The 25,531-nt window shown below is 48.6% G+C and overlaps 1 protein-coding gene across 2 annotated transcripts; it reads right to left on the minus strand.

Annotated features, from left to right (window-relative positions):
* Positions 1–9,045: 9,045 nt before the first annotated feature.
* Positions 9,046–18,465, minus strand: LOC123131273 (T-complex protein 1 subunit alpha). 2 transcript variants are annotated; one of them, XM_044551007.1, is made up of 18 exons: positions 18,239–18,465; positions 18,035–18,099; positions 17,049–17,138; positions 16,876–16,962; positions 16,720–16,779; positions 16,562–16,612; positions 16,370–16,465; positions 15,953–16,018; positions 15,405–15,622; positions 15,096–15,192; positions 14,705–14,791; positions 14,176–14,310; positions 13,985–14,089; positions 13,255–13,383; positions 13,068–13,171; positions 12,344–12,434; positions 12,183–12,262; positions 9,046–9,272 (listed from the first exon to the last, which is right to left on the minus strand). In XM_044551007.1, exons 1-18 carry the CDS (start codon positions 18,309–18,311, stop codon positions 9,239–9,241), a joined length of 1,668 nt encoding a protein of 555 aa, XP_044406942.1. In that variant the 5' UTR covers positions 18,312–18,465; the 3' UTR covers positions 9,046–9,238. The 2 variants fall into 2 exon arrangements, with proteins under 2 accessions (XP_044406942.1, XP_044406998.1); XM_044551063.1 differs by lacking the exon at positions 9,046–9,272 and having other exon boundaries at positions 11,982–12,262.
* Between the last annotated feature and the right edge of the window lie 7,066 nt (positions 18,466–25,531).

Raw genomic sequence — 25,531 nt, forward strand, 5'->3', positions numbered from 1 at the left:
GGTGGTGGCCCGGGCCTCGGGGGCCGGAGATGGGCTTCCCGGGCCGGCGGCGCTGAGGGATCCGGCGGGACACGTGGCATAGGTGGTTTGCTGCGGGCGGCGGCGGACGTTGTCCGGCGCGGCCGGACACGTCCGGTGCGGCGGAGATCTTTTTTTTAGGGTTGGACGGGGAGAGATCCGAGATTTGAAAAGGGGGGGGGGTGTATATATAGGCATAGAGGGAGCTAGGAGAGTCCAAATGAGGTGTGGTTTTCGGCCATGCGATCGTGATCGAATGCTCTAGGTGATGGAGCAGAGTTTGGTGGGTTTTGGGCCAAATTGAAAGGGTGTTGGGCTGCAACACACATGAGGCCTTTTCGGTCCCTCGGTTAACCGTTGGAGTATCAAACGAAGTCTAAATGGTACGAAACTTGACAGGCGGTCTACCGGTAGTAAACCAAGGCCGCTTGGCAAGTCTCGGACCAATCCGGAAATGTTTAATCCCCGCACACAAAAGAAAGCTAGAAATGACCACCGGAGGAGAACGAAGCGCCGGAATGCAAAACGGACAATGGGGAAAATGCTCGAATGCATGAGACGAACACGTATGCAAATGCAATGCACATGATGACATGATATGAGATGCATGACAACGAAAACAACACACGAAGACAAAGACCCGAACCCGAGAAATAAATATAACTCAACGCCGGAAATGGCAAGAGTTGGAGTACAAATTGGGAAAGTTACATCCGGGGTGTTACAGTGCTGGTCCGGCGGGGTCCCTGTGGCGCCCCGGCGCTCCCCGCTCCGGCGTGCCCCCCTGGGGCTGGCCGTGTTGGTGGCGGCGGCCGTTTCTGGGCATTGGCGGAAGTTTCGTCTGATGAGGAGGATGGGCTATCCTCACCGCGGCTGGTCCCTCCCCCGGCGGGGGCGACGGTGGGTGATTTCGTGCTGGCGGCGGCTCAAGGCGGAGCTGGTCGGGGTGACCAGCGACGCCGTTTCGCGCTGGGTGGTGGAGGCGCGCGGTCGACGGCGGTGCGCTGCTGGCGGCCAAAGATGCCAGCGGCTGAGGCCACGCGGGGGGTTCCCCCACTGTCTCCCCGGCGTTTTGGGTCCGCGGTGGCCCCGGTGTCGCCTGAGGAGTGGCCTGCCCTCCCTGTCCCACTCTCTTCGGCGTCGTTGGCGGCGGCGGCGGCGCAGGTAGCGGAGGTGGCGGATGCGCTAGGGTTGGTGCCGCCCACCCTGCCCTTGGGCCTGCTAGGGGCCGCTGGGCCTGGGGCGGCCCAGCCTTGTCCAATGACCGTCGGGCCTTCTGGCGGGGGGCCCAGGTCGTCTGTGGGGGTGCTTTCGGGCCCTGGTGAGGGACCTGGCCCCGTCAGCCCACGCGGGCGGCCTGGCCTAGGGGGGCCTGTTGGCCCGCCTGCCAGCACTTTATATGGCTGCGTAGGGGCCTCCGCGACCCCTCGCTAGGGTTTCCGGCTCGTTCCAGTGAGGTGCGGCGCCATCGTCTCCCCATCAGATCTCTCGTTCCCCTTCCCCCTCCTCCACCTCTCTCCCTGTCCTTTGCCGAGGTGACGGCCATGGGTGACCGGCGCACGGACAAGCCCCCGATGGAGCCCCCGCTCTCCGAGGAGGAATGGCAGCACGAGAAGGCCCTTCGGACGCAGGCGAAGCGTGGCCTGCGGGCCAAGGCGGCAGGGCGAGCGGCTGGTGGCGGTGGTTTCGAGCATGGTCAAGACGGCGGTGTTGGTCGGGGCTACGGTGGCTATCAGGGCCACGACTCAGGATCTGGTTTCCACGGGCGCGAGGGGGATTGGGGTCCTCCTCTCCCCTGGTGGGGCCAGAAAGACATGAAGAAGAAGCGTAAGCATGGCGGGCGTTGCCGCGAGCTGGAGTGCAAGCAAGAGCACCCCCTGTACGGCGGAGGTCACGGGGACCCGCTGGCAAAAAAGCCCCGGGCTTCGGCTACACCGCTCGTAGTGGTCGCGCCCGATGCGCCACGGGGCTCGGCGGACGCTCCCGTTCCAGTAGAAGAGGAGGGCGGTGAGTGCTTCAAATGCGGCCGGACCGGCCACTTTCAGGCCAAATGCACCTCCCCCCCTTGTGTGATCTGCAAGTAGGAGGGTCATGCCTCGGCGTACTGCCCTTCACGGGGCAAGCAGCCGCACCTACAGATCATGGGCAGTGCCATTCCGGGAGAAGGTTTCTTCTGCATGGAGTTCGAAGAAGAGGAGTTGGAGGGGGGCGATGCCCTTAAAACAGCCAATGGGGCCATACTATCAGCAGAGCCGGGGAGGCTTTCGCTGCGTACGCTCAAGCAGGAGCTGAAGCACATGGTGGCTGGTGACTGGGACTGGCAGATTGTGCAGGTTGGTGACAATGACTTTGTAGTGAGCTTCCCCTCAGCAGATCTTCTACATATGGCCAAGACAAGTGAAAAGCTTTTCCTCTCCATCAATGACAATATTGTGCTGGTTCGTGACTCGATCCATAAGATGATTGTGCCTCTCTCCATGCCGGAGGTGTGGCTTCGCCTTCATGGCATCCCCAAGAAGCACCGTCGAGTCGATCGTCTGATGGAGGGGCTCAAGATGCTGGGCAGACCTATCATGGTGGATGAGCTGTCCCTCATCCGGGTGGGACCGGTGAGGATGAAATTTGGTTGCAGATCCCCTGACAAGATAAATAGTTTTGTGCAAGTTTTGTTTAATCAAGAGGCCTATGACATTCGGGTCGAGGTGGAGCGACTCCCAAAGCGTCCTGGAGACGGGCCGGCGGCGGCTGGCCCTAACATTCCTCCCTCTCACCCGGGTGACAAGAGTGCTAGTCCGTCTGGTCCGGGGACCGGAGGGCCAGCGAGGCAGCAGCAGCAAGATCCAGGGACCCAGGGCGGGCTCATCTCTGGGAACGGGGACCGCGCTATGGATATGGACATGGCTGGGCGCGAAGATGAACCTGAGGATAGCATGCCGGACACGTCAATTGACACGAAGACCTAGAACCAATTGGGTATCAAAGAACTCGCGTTCGACGAGGGGAAGGAGAACGCGGAGCCTGGGGCGCTGGCGATCTCAGATACTGCTGGGAGTAGCCCGCCCCCGTCCCGCGCACTGGTAGGGGCTTTCAATAAGGTGGGCCCGGCGGCGCCTCCTGTGGTTGTCGCCCCAGCCTCCCCCAGTCTGCTCGGCTCGGACTCGGGCGTGGTGCTCAACGAACAATCCATCCACACCCCGGTGTCGAGTGGCCGCAGTTCGGGGGGCTCTGTGCGCGCCCCCAAGAAGACGGCTGGAAGGAAGCCTCCTGTCAAGCAAGCCGCCTTGGCGCTTCCTTCGCCGGTGGTGCCGGCGTGCGTGGACCTTCGGGCTGCTCTGGGCTCCGCGGGCGCGGCATCCAAGGCACGGCGCTCTCGGGCATCCCCGGGCCCCCAGCGGGCTCCCAGTGCCCGGGCCAAGGCGGCGCTGGGTGAATTGTCTTCCTTGGAGAGTGCCCAGCTACGCCTGGCGGACAAGAACTTGGAGATTTCAGGTAACCCACCCCCCTCCTTTAAGATTCTGAACGCGTTTTCTGATCCGCAACTAGTTTCTATCCTAGACGTCAGCGGTTTCGAGTTAGGTTCGGATCGTGGCGAGCTTGTGTCCCTTATACGTGCTCGCGAGGAGGCCCAAGCGGCTTTGGCAGAGGCCGCTGATGCGGCCAAGGCCAGGGAGGCCGAATCCACGGTGTTGGCGGTCTCTGCTAACCCAGTGGCTTCGGGTAACCCTGCCACGCTAGTCCTGTCTGAGGGGGCTGCCGCAACCAGGGAGGTTGCCACAGCTCCGTCGACTAGCCGCGCCCAGGCTAAGAAGCGAGTGGCTAAACCGGTGACCTCCAGAGGGGTTCGCCTTCACAACCGTATCATCTGATGCGCTACATCTTTTGGAATATTAGAGGTTGCGGGCACTCGGGTCGTCGCACGCAACTTAGGGAGTATATTGCGCGCGAGAGGATTGACGTTGTCGCGCTTCAAGAAATGATCAAAGCGGATTTTTCGTACCGCGACCTGGCGGCCTACGATTCTCTCCACCGCTTTGTGTGGGGTTGGGTCCCTTCAGTAGGCCATTCGGGCGGCCTTCTTCTGGGTTGTAATTCTGATGTTTGTGATGTTGTTACCTGGGATGTGGGTATGTTCTTCATTTCAGTCACCATTAAACATAGAGTCTCTCTCGCATCCTGGGCGATCGTTTGTGTTTACGGGCCGGCCGATCACTCTCGCGCGGCTGATTTCTTAGGTGAAATCCAAGTCTTGGTTGGGCCAAGCAAGCCGCTAACATCCCCATTGTCCTTGGGGGCGATTTTAACCTTATCCGATCAGTTGCGGACAAGAATAACAGCAACATCGACTGGCCTAGGGTTTCCCTTTTTAACAATGCCATTGCGGCTTGCGCTCTTCGGGAAATTGCTAGGACAGGGGCTAGATACACGTGGACTAACAAACAACTCAACCCGGTTCGGAGCGTCCTGGACCGTGTTTTCGCTACGTCTGATTGGGAGATGATCTTCCCCATGTGCACGCTGGTTGCTGAAACACGCATTGGTTCAAATCATGTTCCTCTGATCCTGGCATCTAGGGAGGATAGGATCAAGCGTAGCTCATGCTTCTACTTCGAAACAGGGTGGTTCGAGGTAGAGGGTTTCATGCCTATGCTCCTTGCGCGCTGGGAACAAGCTAGAGCCGCGGCTGGGCGCTCCAGAGGTCCTCTGGACACTTGGGTGATTGCGGCCGGGTCCCTGCGTGGTTTCCTGCGAGGGTGGGGGGCAAATCATGGCAGTGATGCTAAACGAGCTAGGGAAGCTCTTGTCGAGGAAATCAAGGCACTTGACGTCCAGGCCGACTTGCGTTCCTTCTCGGAAGCGGAGTGGGCTAACCGTTACGCCCTTGAAAATCAAGTGCTTGCCATCCTCAGGGAAGAGGAGGAATATTGGCGCCGGAGGGGTGGCGTCAAGTGGATTACCAAAGGGGATGCTAACACGGGCTATTTCCATGCCTTCGCCAACGGCCGCAAGAGGAAATGTTCGATTCTGAGATTGCAATCGGACCAGGGGCTACTGGTCAGCCAAGCCGAAATCTCGCGGCACATCTACGACTTCTTCCTTAACCTGTTGGGAACAGCGGAAGAAAAGCCACTGCGCCTCCGTGCAGACTTCTGGGGGGAAGAATCTTGTGTGTCGCAAGCTGAGAACGATGGCCTGGCCCTATCCTTCTCCACGGGGGAGATCGATGAGGCGCTTGGCTTGATGAAGACCAATACCGCGCCAGGGCCGGACAGCTGGCCGGTGTCTTTTTTCCGGCGGTTCTGGCCGGCGCTCAAGGACATTTTCTATGATATTATCAATGGGTTTGCGCTAGGCACAATAGACATCTCTCGCCTCAATTTTGGTGTCATTAGCCTCATCCCTAAAGTCAAGGGGGCGGACTCGATCAAGCAATACCGCCCCATCATCCTTATTAACGTGCCTTTCAAATTATGCTCCAAAGCCTACTCTACGAGACTTGCCCCGGTTGCACAACGTGTGATCGACCGTTGCCAGTCGGGTTTCCTCAAAGTCCGTAACATTTTAGAAGGTCCGGTAGTTTTGCAAGAGATCGTGCACGAGCTTAAGTGCACGCGACAACCGGCCGTGCTCTTCAAGCTCGACTTCAAGAAAGCCTACGACCGAGTGAACTGGGAGTTCATTCGTGAGGTGCTGACCCGGAAGGGATTCGAGTCGGGTTTCATTCATCGCATTATGCAACTAGTTGCGGGGGGCCAGACTACGATTGCAATCAACGGAGAAGTGGGGAACTTCTTCCGCAACAAACGCGGTCTCAGACAAGGAGACCCCTCCTCGTCTTTGATTTTCAACTTTGTTGCCGACGCTCTCTCGGCCATGGTGAACAAGGCCAAGATCGCAGGCCATATCCGAGGTGTGGTGCCTCACCTGTGCCCTGGAGGGATCACCCACTTACAATATGCGGACGACACCCTGCTGCTCTTCGAGCCCGATGACCATAGCATAGCCTCGATTAAGCTCATCCTCCTCGCTTTCGAGATCATTTCGGGCTTGAAGATTAATTTTCTGAAGAGCGAGGTGATTGCCATTGGGATGGACAATCCCAGCGCCTCCCGCATTGCTAACCTACTTAATTGCAAACTAGGGAGTTTCCCAATTAAGTACCTAGGACTTCCCATTTCGGACAAACACATTTCGATTCTCAAATGGGAACCACTATATGGCAAAGTGGCGAACCGGGTCAGCCCCTGGCGCGGCAGATTCCTTTCATTTGCGGCTAGGTTGATTCTGACGAATTCTAGTCTGTCCTCCCTGCCCTTGTTTACCATGGGCATATTCCTGCTGGCTGACGGAGTTCACGCCAAGCTCGACACCCCTAGATCTAAGTTCTTTTGGGAAGGGACTGGGACAAAAAAGAAATACCACCTGATCAATTGGGCGGCGCTTTGCCGCCCCAAGAAATTCGGTGGCCTTGGGATCCTCAACTCCAAACTCATGAATGTAGCTCTCCTTGTCAAGTGGATATGGAAACTCTCCCAGAACGAACAAGGGCTTTGGGCTGAAATTCTTCGCCCAAATACTTCCCCGATGGGAACTTTCTCACCTCAAAGGCGAAGGGATCGCCTTTCTGGAATGGGATTCAGGCGGTTAAGCCGGCCTTCACGCTTGGGGCCAAGTTCTGCGTTAAGAATGGGAAAACCACGAGACTCTGGCACGACCACTGGCTAGGGGCGGAGCCTTTATGGCGAAGCCACTTTGACATCTACCAACTAGTGACGGACGTTGAAATCTTGGTGGCCGATGCGCTTAGAACTAACCCTCCTGCCATAGCTTTCAAAAGACCTCTCCTCGCCCATGAACGGTCAAGTTGGGATGGGCTCCTAACTGCCTTGCAAGGGGTCTCTCTCTGCCCTGAGGCTGACTCGGTCTCCTGGTCCCTCTCGAGATCCGGCAAGTTCATGGTACAATCGCTTTACAACAAGCTGACTGAGAGACCGACCCTCGACATAGCTAGGGGGCTATGGAAAGCGTCTATTCCTCTAAAGATCAAAGTGTTCCTTTGGCAATTATTCCGTGACCGCCTACCTTCGTCTAACAACATTGCCATTCGACACAGCCCTTCGGATGGGTCACGTGCGCTATGTGGAGCGCACGAAGATGCGAACCACATCTTCTTTCAATGTCACCTAGCACGGTTTGCTTGGAGTGCCGTCCGTGAGGCTTTTGCGCATAACTGGAATCCCCAAACGGCTGCGGACCTACGTGGGATACTTCTCGCTCATAGAGGTAGTTTCGGACGCGTGCTGTGGCGATGCGTAGGGGCGCTGTGCTGGTCATTGTGGACCACCCGTAACAAGATGACTATCGAACACAAGTTCCTTGCTGATATTATTTTCAAATGCCACTTGTTTCTCCAGACATGGACACCGTTGGGGAAACGGCGTGATGCAGACCGGATGATGGAGGCCATGGAGCGGATTCGCATGATTCAGATTGAAGCCCGACACTAAGTCCCCGCTCGTGGCGCTTTTGGACTGGCCGCCTCGTCCCTTTAATTGCCATCTCTCTTTTCAGGCTGAGGCCGATTGCATGTTCAGTACTTTGGGCTTTTGACCCCCTTTTTATTTCGTTCGAACTCTCTGTTCCTTTGTTGGATGCTGCCTGTGGTGGGCTTTATTAATTTAAAGTCGGACGCATCGTGCGTCTCCATTCTAAAAAAAAGTGGCCTACCATGAAAATCACAAGGGGGATTGATTGGTGAGGGAGCTTTCCCTAAGACCAATCTCGTGAAGAATTGTCCGTGAGTGTACTACTCCCTTCTTCTCATTATGCAGGGTGTGTAAGCTTTTGGTATGGAAATTAGTGTAAGACCAATCGCAAATTACTAGTAAGCCATGGTTACGGAAAGTTTCCTCGATATTATCTTTTAACAAATATGGTTGGTCGATCCATAATTAGTAATGGTTAACTTACAATGCCTAACAGGCTTTAGATTTGGGAATTTTCTGAAAAGCTTATACGCGTAAGATTTCGGGGAGGGAGTATCATTTTTGGTGCTAAAAGGACCTAAAGAAAAGATGAAATATTAAATGCAAGAAAAAGTTTAGCAACTAAACACTCCTTGATGCATAAGTATTTTTTCGCTAAACTTTCTTCATTTTACTAGTTGTATACTCTACAATGTAATTTCGTCTAGGTACACACGTCCGGATAGCTCGGTCCAGACGGATGCGGGCGGTTTGAGGGTCAACGTTGGAGATACCCTAATCTCCATTTTCCAAAAAAGGAAAACATGTTTATTTATTTCTGAAGAGAGCCCTCTATCTTCAGTTTCCATCAAATGAAACCATTTACTTTGATTGCAAACCTTGCATCGTTTCTTCCTGGGTCGCCAAACTCATTTCTCTCCGTTTAATTACCCTATCACATCAGATTTTTTACCCACTTGACAACCTTACCATCTACATAAGGTGGAGCATTGGGACAGGGACTTTAGACCTGAATACCGTCGGCTCCAAACTCCAGTCAACTGACTGTTACCACACTGAACCTAGTTTAGGGAAGGTGAGTTGTTTGTTTTGGAAAACTTTGACTTCAGGTGAAACTCACTAAGGGTGGAGTGCTTCACCATCCGATTATGGACCAAATCACTCTACTTGACTTAAAGGCATGCGTTAGTTTTTGGATCCTCCAGATCAGGGTTGTATCATAATAACATTCTCAAGTAATACATGCACGTGCAATCTGTTCCAGCGAGCAGCCAACGCCCTAAACCTGTGGCGCGCGTGAATACAGACCAGTAGAATATACTCCCTCCGTCCTATAATGTAAGGCATTTTTTGGCACTAGAACGGAGGAAGTATTTCCCTTCATTTGTACTCGATGCATGGATGGAAAAGGACGTGTATCTACTATAGCTAGACAACTTCAATTGTTTTTTAGAGAATGTTGGCACGTTATTGATTAATGAACATCATTACCTAGTTCATCACGAATGCAATATGGAATCACACAACAGTAAAATAATTTACATTAAGCTCACTACTATAAGCTGACTTATGTTCGAGTAAATTTAAAACCACGAAAAACATGAAAGAAATTGCAATCATTAAAACCAATCGTCGGAGTCTTGATGTCAGAAACAACAACCCCAACACTTGATCAATCTTTGACCCTAGACTTGATCCTTTTCACCAAGAGAGACAATATGGAGCTAGATAGACACTTATGTACCCTTCAGCTTAGCAGACATCCAAATCCTGCCAAATGGCAAGAGCCTCGACAAGTTTAGGCTTAGTAGTATCTAGGTATTGACCATTGCAAGCAACAAGATAAATCCCGGTCGTGGTTCCTAACCACAACCCAATGCATATCTAACGAATTAAGGGAAATATGGGAAACATCAACATCGACTGCTACCGTAGCTGCTCGTGGTGGATCCATTGGAGAGTTGTCGACGTGAACTTGTGCCTAGGAGCAGGCTCAGGCTTCGAGCAGTGTTGCAAGACCAATTGGACATAGCTTGTATTATTGAAGCAACTTTCCTGGGATCCCAAGATGCACCATTGCTATGGGCATCGTTCCCCGGTCCCCAGTGCCATATGGTGACAGTCATGAATGTAGCATGAAGCTTTGATTCACAAGAGAGAAAGTCCAACAACCATTCTCGGGCATTCAAAAGCCCTTTTATGCACATCCGAATGTTGAAATCATCTTCGGCACAACTTCAAACCGAATAAGTGAAAGGGTAGATAAAAAAGAGGTGCTCTACGTGCTTAGCTTGGTTGCATAAAGAGCATCCGCTGCCAGTTGAGATGTGGAGACTCACCAGCTAGTGACCGAAGGGCGGATATTCTTGCACAAAACGCCACAAAACAATCTTCATCTTGGTTAATTAATAGTCCACTGTGCTTTCCAATCCATCTCTTGTACTTTGAGGTTGGATCTCATTCCTTGAGCCCGTCCACTCCTAGAGGAGAAGAACGACTTACCTCAGGCTAGATTATACCCAGACTTGACCGAGTAGAGGCCAAACTTGTCATGTGTCCAGGATAGAAAATCCTCTCCGCCATATCGGCTAATCGAGAGTTGCAAAATATGGTTAGCAATCTCACCAGTAAAGAAACTCCACACGATTTTCCTCGTCCCAAGACACAAAAGGTTTAGTCATCAAGAATTGAATTGTAGTACCATCTTGGATACGGGGTTTGGAGCCAAAAGTCCAAGGGATATCTCCAATTGTTTTGCGCGATGCAAGAGCATCTCTAGCCCATCTCCATAATTCATCTCCCCACTCTATTGTTGTCCTTTAATTCCCGATATTTTAGGGAATTAAACTTTTCCCATCTAGCCCATACCTCAAAACTTAAGCCATCAAATAATTTCCCTTTGCCAATTCATCCAAACTTTTGCATACAAACTCTATTTGAATATATATTTTCACAAAATATTAATTCAAAACTTGAAAATTTAAACACACACAATTCAAATACATATCAAACGTGTTGTTCTCAAACTTAACCATTCAAATTCAAACACAACAAATGGTCCAAATGAACAAATAATCCAAACAAAACATGATAAAAGCACAAGAATCAAGTGCTATGAGGTTGTCAATGGTGCTCCACAAGATCTTCTTGGAGTTAGTGTGATCTTATCGGTTCTCGACGCTTGGATCCTGTTTGGGTGACCTTCCGGCTCCAGCATGGCACCATTGTGGAGGAACCACAAATTCTCTAGGTTAGTTTTCTTATCCTCAGTGGTCATGTTAAGTAAGATATTGTCATGACCTGCCACATGCTCCGGGCTTCCAATACTCAGGAGGGCCATAGACAATCACAATGCTTTTTTTTGAAGCACACCAAAACTCTCTCAACATCCTTTTTAGAATATTCAAAGTGAGATGTATTTTTGCCTTGATGTAAGGGCAACTTCAACGGACCGACGCATTTCGTCCGCCAGCATTTGTTTGGGTCTGCATGGACAAAAAAAATCCCAAGGGAGAGTGACATGGGTGCTACGCCTCAACAACAGCATTGCATCGTCGATGTGTACTACGCGACAACCGCCAGTGATCCAAGAGTGCCCTAGCAACAATGCACTTCAGGCGGCCATGGCGACGTCCACTTGCAAAACACCGAAGGCATAGCTTGCATCGGGCCTGATAGTCAGGGGGGTCGTCGGTATTACTGCCAACTCCGGCAGGTGGTCACCGCCCTCCTGTTTGATGCTTGACTACATCAAGAGTGGAGGCGCATGAGCCCGTGGAGCCACGGAGAGCGTCGTCGTGGTAGGGCTAGCCAGCAGCAAGGGAGGACCTCAAGACGGATCGGCTGTCAAAAGCTTGCGGTGGCACGAATCCATGGACCATGGCGCTTGAGCTCTGGGGTGGCGCGGAACAAAGCGTCATCTCGCAGATCCGGCGACTCTACGGGAGGTGGGGGAAGGAAGGAATGCAGGGGCAGGAGGCCCACCGACGACCATGTAACTTCAACAGGCCGTAGCTCACAGCTTCACCACCTTCAGCCTTCTTGCCAGAATCGAGGGTGCGTAGTTCTACGAGGAGAGGCGGCTCGTCCAGCACGCGGTCACAGAATCTGACGATTCTCATCGACACACATCGGATCCGATTGCGGGGGAGCCGCAATGGGCCAATCCGGCAAGGAAGAAAGAACTAGGGGGTGGAGGTGGCCGCGCAACGGGAAGGGTAGGGCGACGACTTGCCATGGGTAGAAAAGGTGGTGGGAAGGCTCTTGTGGGGAAGAAAGTGTTGGGCGGGGCATGGCCAGGGCGGGGCGGTGCAACGTAGGTAGAAGGTGGCCAAGGCATGGTGAGGTTCGAGGCATGGTGAGGTTCAGGGGACCTCGCACTAGAAGGAAGGTGGGTCACAGGGGTGGAGGGAAGTCGTTTTGTAGTTCTATTTTTTAGAGAAAGGGGTTTCAGAGTGGTTCGCCTATGTGCACTCGGGCCTGTTGGGCCCTTTGGTTGGTTCGGGGGGTTGGTTCAGAGGTGTTAGTAGAATAATATCTACTTTCGTACAACATTCTACGGGAATATCCATGAATCGCAAGAGCGACAAAAACATTAAGAGCATTCTTAGTCTAACAACCAACCATCACATAATACAGTCCACTGGAAACCATAAAAAATGGGAGTGCCTAAGATGTTACTCTTCGTTCCAAGACTCTTCCTTGGTAAGCTTGATCATGTCATCAATCCTTACAATAGTAATGGCCGCTTCAGTGGCGAACTGCAATTGAAATGAAAATTGGTGAAATAAATCACAAAAATCACAATCCCATCCCATGAACATAAAGGCAAGTGTACCAACCTGAATAATCTTTACTTTGCTCATTGTTGGCTCAATCACGCCATATTCAAGGTTGTTGCGGACGATTCCTTTCACAAGATCAAGACCCATGCTGCATAACAGAAATCAAATTACTTTTACGAACAAAAGATGTGCAACAACCATAAAAGAACAGCAAATGGCAAATATAATGAAATGTTCCAAGATACAAATGGATTCTAGATGATAGCTATTACTTCCTCTATCTCAAATTATAAGGTGTTCTAGCTTTGCATTAAGTCAAACTTCTTTAAATTTGATCAAATTTGTAGCAATATATATCAATATCAACAATATCAGAAAAAGTATATTATAAAACTATACTTTATGGTGGATCTAATAGTGTTGATGTTGGTACATTTTTCTATAAAACTTGCAGAAGTTTGACATCTTATAAGTTGAAATGGAGGGAGTAACTCAGAAACAAGGCTGGGAATGGAGCTTGAGTGTAAAGAAGAGAAACCGAAAGGGTAACTATTTGCATCTTAGTTACGCATATCCTAAAAATTATCACTGTTCTTTTATGGAGGTTGGTTAATCTAATAATACACCCGCAGAAGTTTAAAATGCTCTTGAACTATCGTCTTTATGCAGTAATGAAGACAAGAAATTCTTCCAGCGTAGTCTTCAAAGGTCCACGTCCTTGCAAAAGGTAGAAATATGGTTCACACAGATAAGTAATGAAGATGATAAATTCTGTAGTTACCTTGAATAGTGTTGCTTATCAGCCTTTGTTTGAGCGGTATGATGATATGCCCTAAGCTTCGCAACGAGCTCAGTTGCATCCTTTGCAGCATTAACAGAAAGAACCTGCCATGAAAATATGACGATTCTAACTAATAGGATCTGCGGCTAATTCTGCAAGTAATATAATCAAACAAAATTGATAAAACCTTTGGGATAATTAACAAAGATTCTGCAAATTCAGCAATCGCTAGTTGTTCCCTAGAGCCAAGAGTAGTAGCGAGATTCTCCAAGTACACAGACAATGCAGCTTCTACTGCACCACCACCAGCAACTACCTGAAAGACCGAGGCATGTTACACACAATGCAGACGATGATAAACTTCTGTGTTCAAAACAAAAATACAATGCTTGCTTTACGTGTCAGAAGAAAAGGATGCTTCGAAGCACTTCATTGACTGTCTACCAAGAAGTTTAATGATATCAACTTTATAAGGAATGCCTTAAACAGACATCGTGATTAAAGCATTAGTTGCTAATTTAAATGATGATTCTTTTTAGGAATATTACAAGGTATATTTCAATGTTCCTGTTCTCCTTCAACCATGGAAACATTGTTCTAGAATTAGGGACTGCTGCTACAGGAAATATGGCCTCAACAAAAGATAAATACTCCCTCCGTTTCTTAATACAAGACGTTTCGGAGAGCTGAAATTGCTTGCCAAAACGTCTTATATAGTGAAACAGAGGAAGTATTAAATATTAGAATCAGGCAGCACCAGCTAGCAGTTTAACCGCAAGCCACGTAAGAAACAAGAAGAATAATACACAGGTCTAGTTAACGGTATCACGTCCCAAAATTTCTAGTTATGACAACATCATTATGTTCCTGTATTCATCCAGAGGGAGCCAACAAGGAACAGTGGCAATAAGTTGTACCATATTGGATTCCAGTGTTCTCTTCACAATGCAGAGTGCATCGTGCAAAGACCGCTCAATCTCATCTAGCATGTAGTCATTCGCTCCTCTAAGTATAATTGAGACCTGCACAAAACAAATGTAAGTGTGATGCAATATATAGTTCCCACTCATATCATGACTAGGTCAACATTGGCACAGAAAATACTAACCGCACTAGTGTTCTTTGTGCCTTTCACCAGAATTACATCATCGTCGGCAATTCTTTCTTCCACAACTTCATCAGCAAGTCCAAGGAATGATGGATCAAATGTTTCTTCACCTTCCATGTCAGCAAAAGTACTCAGCTGCACTTTCTCACTTCATTAGGATGTTGAAGTTCACTTAGGATGAAAAGGCTAATCTTATGCTTATTTCTCAGAAAAACACTGATAAAATTTGCCAGAGTCAATAATTTTCTGTTATTTGCATCAACTCCACCCCATATGATATACAATTTAGCACCTCAAAGTTCTTACGCTAGATTAGCAAAGCATACTCAGAAACCGATGAAAACCATATAAACGTAAAGCAATGTTGTGAAGGCATTTGGTTCAGATGCAGATCGATCAACTTTAGTACAATTGCAATCACAAGTAAGTTCATGGGATCGAAGTCAAGAAGGCATGAATGAAATTAAAAAGAATTACAATATTGAAATACTTAGTACTGCTTCATCATAGCTATCGAAAAGGTCCTTACCATTGTTGCACCAGTTGCCTTGGCAACATGACACAAATCCTCCTTACGCACACGCCTCACTGCAATTGCTCCAGCCTCAACAAAGTACTGAAATGATGTATTATCACATACACAACATATTTAGATAGTAACAGGAGTATTTTTTAAGGAGATAGAAGTCAGATCTAGCACTCAGGAATTGATCAAGATACTATGTAATGAGCATCCAGAAAATTCTTGATGCCCGACCCTAACCAAAACTAACAGTAACTAGGTAGAATATCAGCAAAAACTGACCACTGAAAGCAAAGAAATTACGTAAATAGTTTCTGCTACGGTGCTGGGCATTATACCCAAAATCATATTAAAAATAGGTAATTAAATAGATTATGCTTGAATAATAGAAGCATACCTTCAATGACATATCATCAATTCCCTTGGTGGTCAATACAACATTAGCACCGGCCTTGAGAATTTTCTCAATTCGCTCCTTTGTTATGTCAGATTCTCTGCCAAAAAAAGTAAGGTATTCGGTCCTCTTGAAGATCGTAAAATATAAAATAATTTGCTTTCAAATCCAATGACAGAAGGCATGGGGATCCAGCATAAGAAATGGGGGAAAATATGCTAAAAGGTCAAAATAGAGCATAGTAATTGCTGATTCATTCAGGAGATAACAGCAAGCAGTGAGAATGCAGTGCAAAACTGAAAATGCACATACCTCTGATGGATCTTCTCAAGTTCTCTTGGATCAGATACAAGAACTTGAACGCCCATTTGCATTTTTGTCTTCTGGAGGTTAAAATCAAGGCAAGCGATTTTAGCAGCCGTTACTTCTGTAGGCATTCCTTGAGCTGCGCGGCCTGTGTTCAGCGCATAACGATTGAGCAGGTGACTTTCCTTAGCGCTTTTACCATGAGCTTTCAAAATATTAGTGCTCTGCAGAAGAAAGAAAACTATAATTATAAGTAAACTTTTAAGAAATATATCAGAATGTATTTTAAAGAGGACTCAAAAACCATGTCCAAATAGAATCATTTAGATGAATCTCAAAAACATAGACAGCACGATGCTAAGGCATAGCTAATACATAACGTGACAAATTGGTATAATAGATGTGCCTACAGTGCCTACATTGCCCAACAATAATATAGGGGATAACATCTAAGCCTGTATTCAGAATGAAGCAACCGAGTTAAAAACAGCTTTCACAAATTTTCTTTCGATGAAGTAATACAGTAAGTTTGTACCCTAATGCACTTTACTTGCCTTGATTGGATACTTCACTTCTCCCTTAGCATTTGTAGTCTTCACAGCTTGAACTGCTTCGACAACCTATAAAACCATAGCAGTTCATTTAAATAGCACGTAGTTTGGAGCAGTGTTAACGTAAAGACAGCTGGACCTTAACATTTGGCTCCAGTGATGATTATTTAGATAAAAAATATCAGGCCACAGCAAACCATAGCAGTGGACAGAACACCTCAAAGTTCATAAACTAAGTACTTACTTTCTCATCTAAAAGTACTTATTTTAGAGTTAACAAACACCACAAATCAAATATACAACAAGCATAATCAAACATAACAACCATACAATCAAATTCCAGAGTTTTACAGTAGAAAGATAAGTTAAAAAAAAGGCATGATTAAGAAACCTGAGGTACACATTACCATAGGAACTTACCAGATTTGCAAAGAAATCACTGTCGCTGTGAATCAATTTTGAAGACATGCTAGTTTTTGCACAGTTAACAAGGGAAACTTTTCCAAGTTTATCAACCTGAAAGTGTAGAAGAATACGCATGTCAGCAAGACAATAGGCCTCGAAACGAGCAGCAAGATGCGGCCATTTGTTCAGCAGACAACATGGTTTTACCTTGACAGAGAGCTTTTCTTCGACATACTTGCAAGCCTCACGCATAGCGAGCTGATAGAATATGAATGCAAAAAAAAATGTAAGAGATGATGTGACTTCAGAATGTTCAATCAAAATTAAAATGGTAATGCTGCTAAAATAAAGATTAAAAAGCTCACCCTGTAGCCACTAATAATTGAGGTCGGATGGATTTTATTCCTCTCAAGTTCATTGGCTCTCTGGTAAAGAAAAATTGAACATCATAAATTTGTATGCATAATGCTTGGGGAAATTCATAGCGAAGTAAAACCTGCCGCTAAAGTTCCATTTCATACCTTGAGCAACTCTGCAGCTATGACGACAACAGATGTTGTTCCATCACCAACCTCCCAATCTTGGAGCCCGGCCAACTCAACAAGAACCTAACAAAGAGTGGACCCCCGAAAGGATAAGCACGAAGCAGCAACAGAAGCAAAAGAAAAATGGGAAACTAACTAACAGGCATCACCTTTGCAGCTGGGTGCTCGACTTCCAGCATCCTCAAAATGGTTGCTCCGTCATTTGTGATTGTAACATCGCCAATATCATCCACCAGCATCTATAGATACACCAAATCAGTTCATTCCAACAAGGACGCGGATGTTTGGTCTATGGGTACATATGTACCCTATATGCAAAAATAATTTAGTAATTCAACAAAAAGTCAAAAAATTCTGAAAATATTTTTGAAATAAACTTCACCTTTCGTTGTACTCGTGAGAAAAGTTTCACAAAAAGAAAATTCCTCATTGACTTCTTTTCAAAAAAGACAATTTTTTGGTCAAAATAGCGTGAGTAATGACCTATAATAGCAAATAAATTTTGTCTTTTTCGCTATGAAGTCAACGTTGGTTTTTTTTTTGTGAAAAATTATATACTAGTGCGCAAGTAAGTCAAGTTTATTCTAAAAATAGTTCATACCATTACGACTTTTTGTTTAAGTATTAAAAAGAAATCCTCATATAGGGTGTATATACAACCAGGAACCAAAGTGCATTTCCCATTCCAACAATGACTTTTTTTCCTTTTGGAAAGGTTCGAACCATGATTATTTTCAAAATTACAGTGGATGCACTACCATCTAACTTCACTGTTCGTTAGTAGATTACAGAAAGCACATCTACCTCTTCATCATCACTGGCAACCAAGTTTGCAGCTGAACAACATCCACACCAAACAAGCAACTCTTGCACCCCCATTCTAAGTTTCTAAATTCTAACACGCAGATCATAACTTCGGATCCTACTCATGAAGCAGCAAGCAATGCCCAACCAAGTAGTCCCTCCGTTCATAAATACTATAAGTCTTTGTAGAGATTCCACTATGAACCACATACGGATGTATATATAGATGCATTTTAGAGTGTAGATTCACTCATTTTGCTGCGTATGTAGTCCATAGTGAAATCTCTACAAAGACTTATATTTAGGAACCGAGGGAGTAGATCGAAGGTACCTTATCCAGCCCGACGGGCCCGAGCGATGATTTGACGATGTTGGCCACCACCTGGCATCCCACCACTGCAATCACAGAAGCACGAAACGCAAATTAAACACACGCGCGCGCGCTCGGACGGCTACCCAGGCCACTAGATCTTACAGACCCCGCGCTACTCCCTGGCGCTGATGAGTAGGACGATCACGAGACGAGGGGTGTTACCGTTCTGCGTGCGGACGTCCTGACCGGACTGGCGCTCGCCCAGGATGTCGGGGGTCTGTGCCGTGATCGCCATGGCGGCGGCAGCGGAGAGTGAGGACCGAGGAGGCAGCACTGGAAGGTTCGAGCGGAGCTCGGCGATGGAGAATGGGTTTTTGCTGCTGCGGTTTGCGTGGGATCAATGGGGTTAGGGTTCAACTCTCTCTTGGCTGGGCAGTCTCCTTGACTAGTAGTTGTCACGCCTGCAGTTCCTGAACATGCAGCGGACTGAAGATGAACTAGAGTGCAGCAGCGCAGTTGGGCCTTGGGCCGCGTCTTCCTGCGAGGGCCCGTACTACTTAAGCGTGTGTACTTATCAAAAAAAAAACTTAAGCATGTGTAAGCCACTGTTAGGATTTAGAGCAACTCCAATGGGCGACCCAAACGAACGGCGCATTTGTCCGCTTTTTGTCCGTTTGGGTCGGCCGCCCGCCCGCCGTCTGCCCAGTTTTGCATTTGGGTCGGCAATGCGCCCAACGCGCCGACCCATTTCATGTCCGCATTCAACTTTTAAATAAAAAAGGCCCGCGGCCGATCATGCCAGCGGGCATGTCTCATGCCGGCATCATGCCAGCGCCGACATACAATGCCGACTTCAAAAACACCACAGTTCATGCCGGCGCACTCGTCAGCCGGCCGTCACACATGCCAGCACACAAAAAATGGTGGGACTTGAGTTCGACCACGCCATCGCGGCTCCCGTGGTCATGCCGGCACACCTGTCGGCATACAAAAAAGATGGCCCCTCGACGCCATAGATCACTCGTCGTCGAACTTGAGCACGTCGGCTTGCATCTTCTCGAACCACGACCTCTTGGCGACAAGGCGTTGAGATCCACCTTCATGATCTCCACCCCGGTCATCATGCTTGCACGAGCCACTTCTTTCGCCTTTGTCTTGGCGTTGGCAGCCTCGATCTCTAGCATCTTGGCTTGCTTCTCCGCCTCGAGCTCGAACATCTTGGCTTGCTTCTCGGCGTCAAGATCAAGCCTCCTCCTTTGTATCTCCCCGGAGAGGCGGGAGGCCTGCGGGTAGACGTGGAAGCCGGGGACCGGGTTGCAATCCGATGCGCGGGGTGAGTCGGGCATCACCATCCGAGGAAACACCGACGAGCCAGTGCTGGCCGCGGCAACGATGGCTTGGACAAGGCTGTGCTGGCTAGGGTTTACCCCAAGCATGCAGAGCGCATCCCTCGTTGCCGCGGTGACGCGAGCGTTGTTAAACTCCTGCTGCGCAGCGGCGACGGTGGCGGCCTGCGCAGCGGTCTCATCCCTCGCGTCCGTGGCGTGCCTCCGGCCCTTCCTCTTGGCCGACTCCCTTGCCCTCTTTTCGGGCGTCAGCGCCTTCTTCGGCTTGGTCGCCGCGGCGGTCTTGCGCGGGGCACGAGGCTTGCCTTTCCCGGAGGGGGCGACGGCGCTGGACGAGGCGAGGGAGGCGAGGCCGACGACGGCGTCGAGGTCGAGGTCGATGGCGTCCTCCATGGCTGGTTGGGAGGTGGGGCGCGCGCGGGCGGGAGCGTTTTTGGGGAAAATGGGGGAAAATGGTGGTGGCTGCCACCGACAGGCGGGCCCGGGGAGAGGAGTAGGCGCGCGCGCGTCCGTCTAGTGTCCGCGCCGACGCAAATCCAGCTCAAAATTGGGCCTGGAATGGGTCGCCCGCGGACGAAGAACGGACGCGCATCCGTTTGGGTCGGCGCGTTGGGCCGCCATTTTTGTCCGCGCCGACCCAAACGGACGCGGGCGGACGAAATGGGTCGCCCCATTGGAGTTGCTCTTATCGTTCATCTATATCTATATCTATACCAATATAAAAAGACCCAAAAAGGCAGATCCAATTAATCTCGGCCATCAAATCATGTCAATCCAACGACTTAGACTGCTTCAATGTCGAGCGCTCAACACGTTTAGCATGTAGTTAATTTCATGCCAAATATGATGCTAATCACATAATAACACGCAAATAATATCCTACTTAATATCTGCATGCACTTAATATACTTCTAAATCAGTGTGCATTGCACGTACACATTGACTAGTCGCCTAAAAAAAGAATTTATCGTTGATTAGAATTGAGAAGTTCTTCTAAAAAAATCAGAATTGAGAGGCAAATCCTCACACTCTTTTGCTCAAAAAATTAAATAAATATCCTCACTATCTTTTGCTAAAAATAAATAAATAAAAATCCACACCCTCTCGTTCTCTCTTCTCAAGTGTCCCCCTTTCTCCTCTCACTCACACCCTCTCCTGATTCCCATCGCCACAGGACATTACAATCTGGTAATCAGAGCCACCAATTTCTTTTCTTCCACCTCCAGCCGTCGCTGATCTCACACTCTCTTTGTCGATCGGTAAAATCCACCGTGCTAGAGGCGATCCATCTCGGTGAATCGCTCGAAATCCTCCACGGGGCGAGATACGGTTTGGAGCGAGACTATGGCGCCACCATCCAAACCATCTACCCAGACCCGCCACTTTCTCACTGCCATGGCTGAGGCCACCGATCATTTGAAGACGCTGATCAAGATGGTCATCCACCGCCTCAACGCGAACAAAGTCACCATCGACCAGCAATTTGAGATGCAGCTCGTTTACAACGAGCAGGTTTCCCACAACCTCAAGAATCTGGCCAAATAGATCGACCTTACCCAAGCCGTCGACGAAGCGCACAAATCCACCCCAACCATCGGTCATGCAGCTGCTACAACGGTAGGTGGCACCTCGACATCAAAACATGACCGCGTGCATGGGCTCCTCCACCCACTTGCCTATTGAAAATATGCCCCGAAGGCAATAATAATTGTACCTTTTTCATGTTTATAATTAGATATATTCTATACTATAACTGCTATGGCTCTTGAATATGTAATTCAGAGGAAAACCCATAAGCACATTGTGACGCCCCCGATTCAATCGTACACTAATCATACACACAAATGTATACGATCAAGATCAGGGACTCACAAGAAGATATCACAATATAACTCTAGACACAAATTAAAGTCATACAAGCTTTATATTACAAGCCAGGGGCCTCAAGGGCTCGAATACAAACGGGTCAGCGGAAGCAACAATATCTGAGTACATACATAAGTTAAACAAGTTTGCCTTGAGAAGGCTAGCACAAACGATAGCGGTGGTCAGAAAGGCAAGGCCTCCTGCCTGGGAGCCTCCTAACTACTCCTGGTCATCGGTGGTCTCCACATAGTAGTAGGCATCCTCGGGGTAGTAGTAGTCGTCGGTGGTGGCATCTGGCTCCTGGGACCCGTCATCTGACCGCAACAATCGGGTATGGGGAAAAGAAGTAGCAAAGCAACCGTGAGTACTCCTCCAAAGTACTCGCAAGACTTACGTCGAAACTATGCTAAGTATGCATCGGTATCAAAGGAATGGGGCTATATCTGTGGACTAGACTACAGAAATGCCAGAAGAGAAGGGAAAGCCTAGCCTATCTAAGATTAGCATATTGAAGCATCTTGCAACATTAGAAGAGTACAAATTAGCATATTATAAAGTAGTAGTATGTTGTAGTAACCACACCCAGAGATTCTTCCTCGACTCCCTGCGAGAAAGCAATCCCGGAGCCATCATATCCATTTCATGCCTCAACATCCAGTTCTAGTTGTATCGACTGGGATACAACTCCGAGCGTTTGTTACCATGGACATGGCTATTCGAATATATTAACTTTCCTGCAGGGGTGCACAAACTTCACTACTAGGGAAAACCTTATACACAGAAATTTAGCAACAGCGCGGGTTAAAAAAGGGCGCTAGTGCTAGATAGCAGTAGCAGTTCAGAATAAACTGCGCTGCAGATACGATTCTAGCAGTAGTGCGTGTGCCCGTAAAAGCGCTACTACTAATATTCCCATTGCTGGAACGATGGGCTACGCATAGCAGTAGCGGCCTTGCAGGAAGCTCGCTACTGCTAGGGCATGAGTAGCAGCGCGTTTCCCTATAACAGCGCTACTACTAATGAAAATAAAATAAAATGAAAAACAAATAGAAAAGTAAATGAAAATGAAAGAAACAGAAAAAGGAGAAAGAAAAAAAATAAAATGTAAAGCAAAATAAATGAAAAAGCGAAAAAACAGAGAAAGGCTTAGCTGTAGCGTGTGTTAGTAAGAGGCGCTGTAGCTAACGCCGCTGCAGCGCGTTTCCAGGACCCCTGCTATAGAAACAGAAAAGGAAATAAAAAAGAGAGAAAATTACATATGTATAGCAGTAGCACGTTTTGGAAAAAGCGCTATAGCTACCTTAGCTATAGCGCGTTCTACGAAATGCGCTACCGCTAGTTTTGACTTAACCAAAAAATTGTTTCCCCCCGGCCACCACTTGCCCCCCAAATCTCTCAACCCACCCCGCCGCAGTCTCCCCGATTCGCCATCGCCCCACTTCGCCGCCGTCTCCTGCCAATGTCGACGCCCATGGAGCCACCAGAGCCGTGCGCCGTCGACGCCACCGAAGCCACCCCCAATGCCACGGAGCCGCGCGGCCTCATCAATGCCACTAGAGCCGCCTCAACGCCACCGGATCCTCCCTCGCCACAACTGCCTCCCTCGCCGTCACCGGAGATGCCCCTGCCTCCCTCGCCACCACTGCCTCCCTCGCCACCACCGGAGCCATCCTCTGTAAGCCCCCACCCCTCCTCTCTCTCTCATGCATAGGTTAGCTAGTTTAATTATGTTAATTATCTAGGTTAGGGCAAAAATTTAGTTAGGGCTTTGACAGAGAAGTAGTTAGGTTAACTAGTTTAATTAGGTTAATTACCTAGGTTAATGCAAAAATTTAGTTAGGGCTTTGACAGAGAACTAGTCAGGTTAACTAGTTTAATTAGGTTAATTATCTAGGTTATTTAGGCAAGTTTTATTTTAAAGATGATCCCTTCCTAGACTTTTATTGTTGATTATATCTTTTCATTGAAGTGGTCATGTTGTTTGTGCCCAGGTGGCTTTGTTGTTTGAATGAAGTTGAGTGGCCTATACTCCCTCCGTTCCTAAATATAGGGTGTATAGTTTTTGGCACGAAAATTAAAGAACGCACGTGGAGTGAAAATTTCACAAGTTTTGGGCGAGATTACACCTGACTAATTGACATGAGAAAATAGAGGAGTTTGCCTAATATAAGTAAATGTAATCAAATCCCTAAAAAAAATATTCAAACGAGTGGTGCAACGCAAGACACCTTATATTTCGAACTTTTTCTACAAAATCTATACACCTTATATCAAGGAACGGAGGGAGTATATGTTTTGCCGGAATGTTGATTCATTTCCGTTCTGGCAAATTTCAGGTTCTCGATTTGTCCACTTTTTAGCAAAGGTCATGCCGAAATTTTCCGTGAATTTCGGCATGACTTGTGCTACAAACTAGGACATATCGAGTGCCCGGGATTTGCCGCACCAGGAAGGAGTCAACATTCCTACAAAACATAGGCCTTTTGTATGTCATTATTCATTTTATTAGGTCTAGAATTAATTTACTAGATTTAATCGTAGGAAACATGGATAGCAACGATGAAGGACAGGGTTCTGGTGATTGCGATGACGTCTACTGGGCGGCAGACGAATTTTTAGCCTTGCCGACGATCAACCGGTGGCATCGGGGACTGAGACCGACACGCAGACCGATGCTGAGACTGAGACTGGCGCTGAGACTCAGACCGGCATCGAGACCGGCGCTGAGACTGAGACTGGCGCTGAGACTCAGACCGGTATCGAGACCAGCGCTGAGACTAAGACCGGCACTGCCTTGGGGAGCGGAGCCGGTGTAGAACAGAAAGCAAAGAGGCAGCGGCTTCCTAACAAACTCAAGACTACTAGACTGGTGGTCACGGAGGTGGACGGCGACAATTTTGAGCCAAAGGCGCCCGAGGAAGCATGTCGATGCTACGGCAATCAAATAGGCTACATCATATGGACAACCGCCACCATCAACGATGAGAAACTACCGAAGATAGAAAATATGAGGAGCTCCCTCCTAAAGAAGTTTCACCAGATATTCTTGTTCCCGGGCCGGAATGAGAAGGATTATGAAGATCCAGATGAGGACCCTGCAATGAAGAAGATAAACAAACACGCCATGACCAAGTTTAGCAATGTGTTGGCTGCCTAGAAAAATCAAGTGAAAGCAAAGATCATCGACAAGAAGGAGCCCTACTTCGAGATTGTAAAGGATAATCCGACAATCACGGAAGAGCAGTTTCAAATATTCAAGGAGGCTGGCGAGGCCGAAGCTGCCAAAAAAAGTCTCAGTACATGAAGGGGCTTCAAGAGAGGAACATTGGGAGCCACCACCTCGGAAGCCGTGGTTACGGCGGAAAGAGGTCCAAATGGGCCAAGGAGGATGCGGAAGCCGCGAGTCTTGGCATCCCAGACCCCTTGGCGGATTTCACCGTCCCGCAGGAGCGTGACGTCCTCAGGGCCCGGCACCGTTGGGACCCAGTGAACAACGTTTACGAGACAACACCGGTCATTACGGAGTTCATGAGACTGCTGGTAATTTTAGTTTCTGATTAATTCGACTGCACATGTTAGTCATATTTGTAAACGATCCTTGTGCCTTTTGCAGAGAGAGCAGCACCGGATTGCAGCCGAAAGTGACTCGCCGTCTGAGGCATTGGCGAGGCCCAAGTGGGACACTCCATTCAACCGGGCGTTGAACATATTGAAACGACAACCGGTGGATACTCGACCGTCGTATGGACGCGTGCACGGTGTCGGAGACGACGCCACATGGAAGAAGTACTACCGTGAGACCACGGAGGAGAGAAAGGAAAGACGGAGGTTAACTAAAGAAAACATCGACAAGAAGGTTGAGAAGAAATCATCTCAAACAGTCGCAACAGCGGTAGCTGCCGCTAAACAGGTGGTTGCAGATTTGTCTACTTCCTTGGTGACGGGCGTTATCACTTGGGCAAGGCAAAATCCAGAAAAAAAATGTAGAGGACTTTTCCCTTGCCGACTTCTTGGGGAGCAGCTCGAGTAGCGTTGCACCCGCACCTGCTCCCGCACCGGCTCCCGCACCTACTTCCGCACCGGCTCCCGCACCGGACGTGCTCAGTGGTGCTTCATCTTTGGCTGAGCTCGACGCGCTCACGGTATCTGTCACACCAGCCCCCTTTAATATAAATGTATAATCTCCCGTTCTCGTTGCCTTTCAGATGTCTCACGTCGCAGACTTTTCTTTGCAGGCCGACGAAACCCCGTGCACCATATTGTACACCATCGGCGACCAGAAGGTGGACGTGGGGAAGGCGAC

This window comes from Triticum aestivum, chromosome 1A, assembly GCF_018294505.1.
Source record: "Triticum aestivum cultivar Chinese Spring chromosome 1A, IWGSC CS RefSeq v2.1, whole genome shotgun sequence".
NCBI lineage: Eukaryota > Viridiplantae > Streptophyta > Magnoliopsida > Poales > Poaceae > Triticum > Triticum aestivum.

Excerpts from the sequence above, each read along its gene's own strand:
- LOC123131273 (XM_044551007.1), bottom strand. The coding sequence starts at position 18,311 with ATGGCGATCACGGCACAGACCCCCGACATCCTGGGCGAGCGCCAGTCC. Across the intron at positions 15,193-15,404 it reads CTTGAGAAGATCCATCAGAG|AGAATCTGACATAACAAAGG; the intron begins GTATGTGCATTT and ends TTTTTTTGGCAG. Across the intron at positions 12,435-13,067 it reads GATAAGCAACACTATTCAAG|CATGGGTCTTGATCTTGTGA; the intron begins GTAACTACAGAA and ends TCTGTTATGCAG.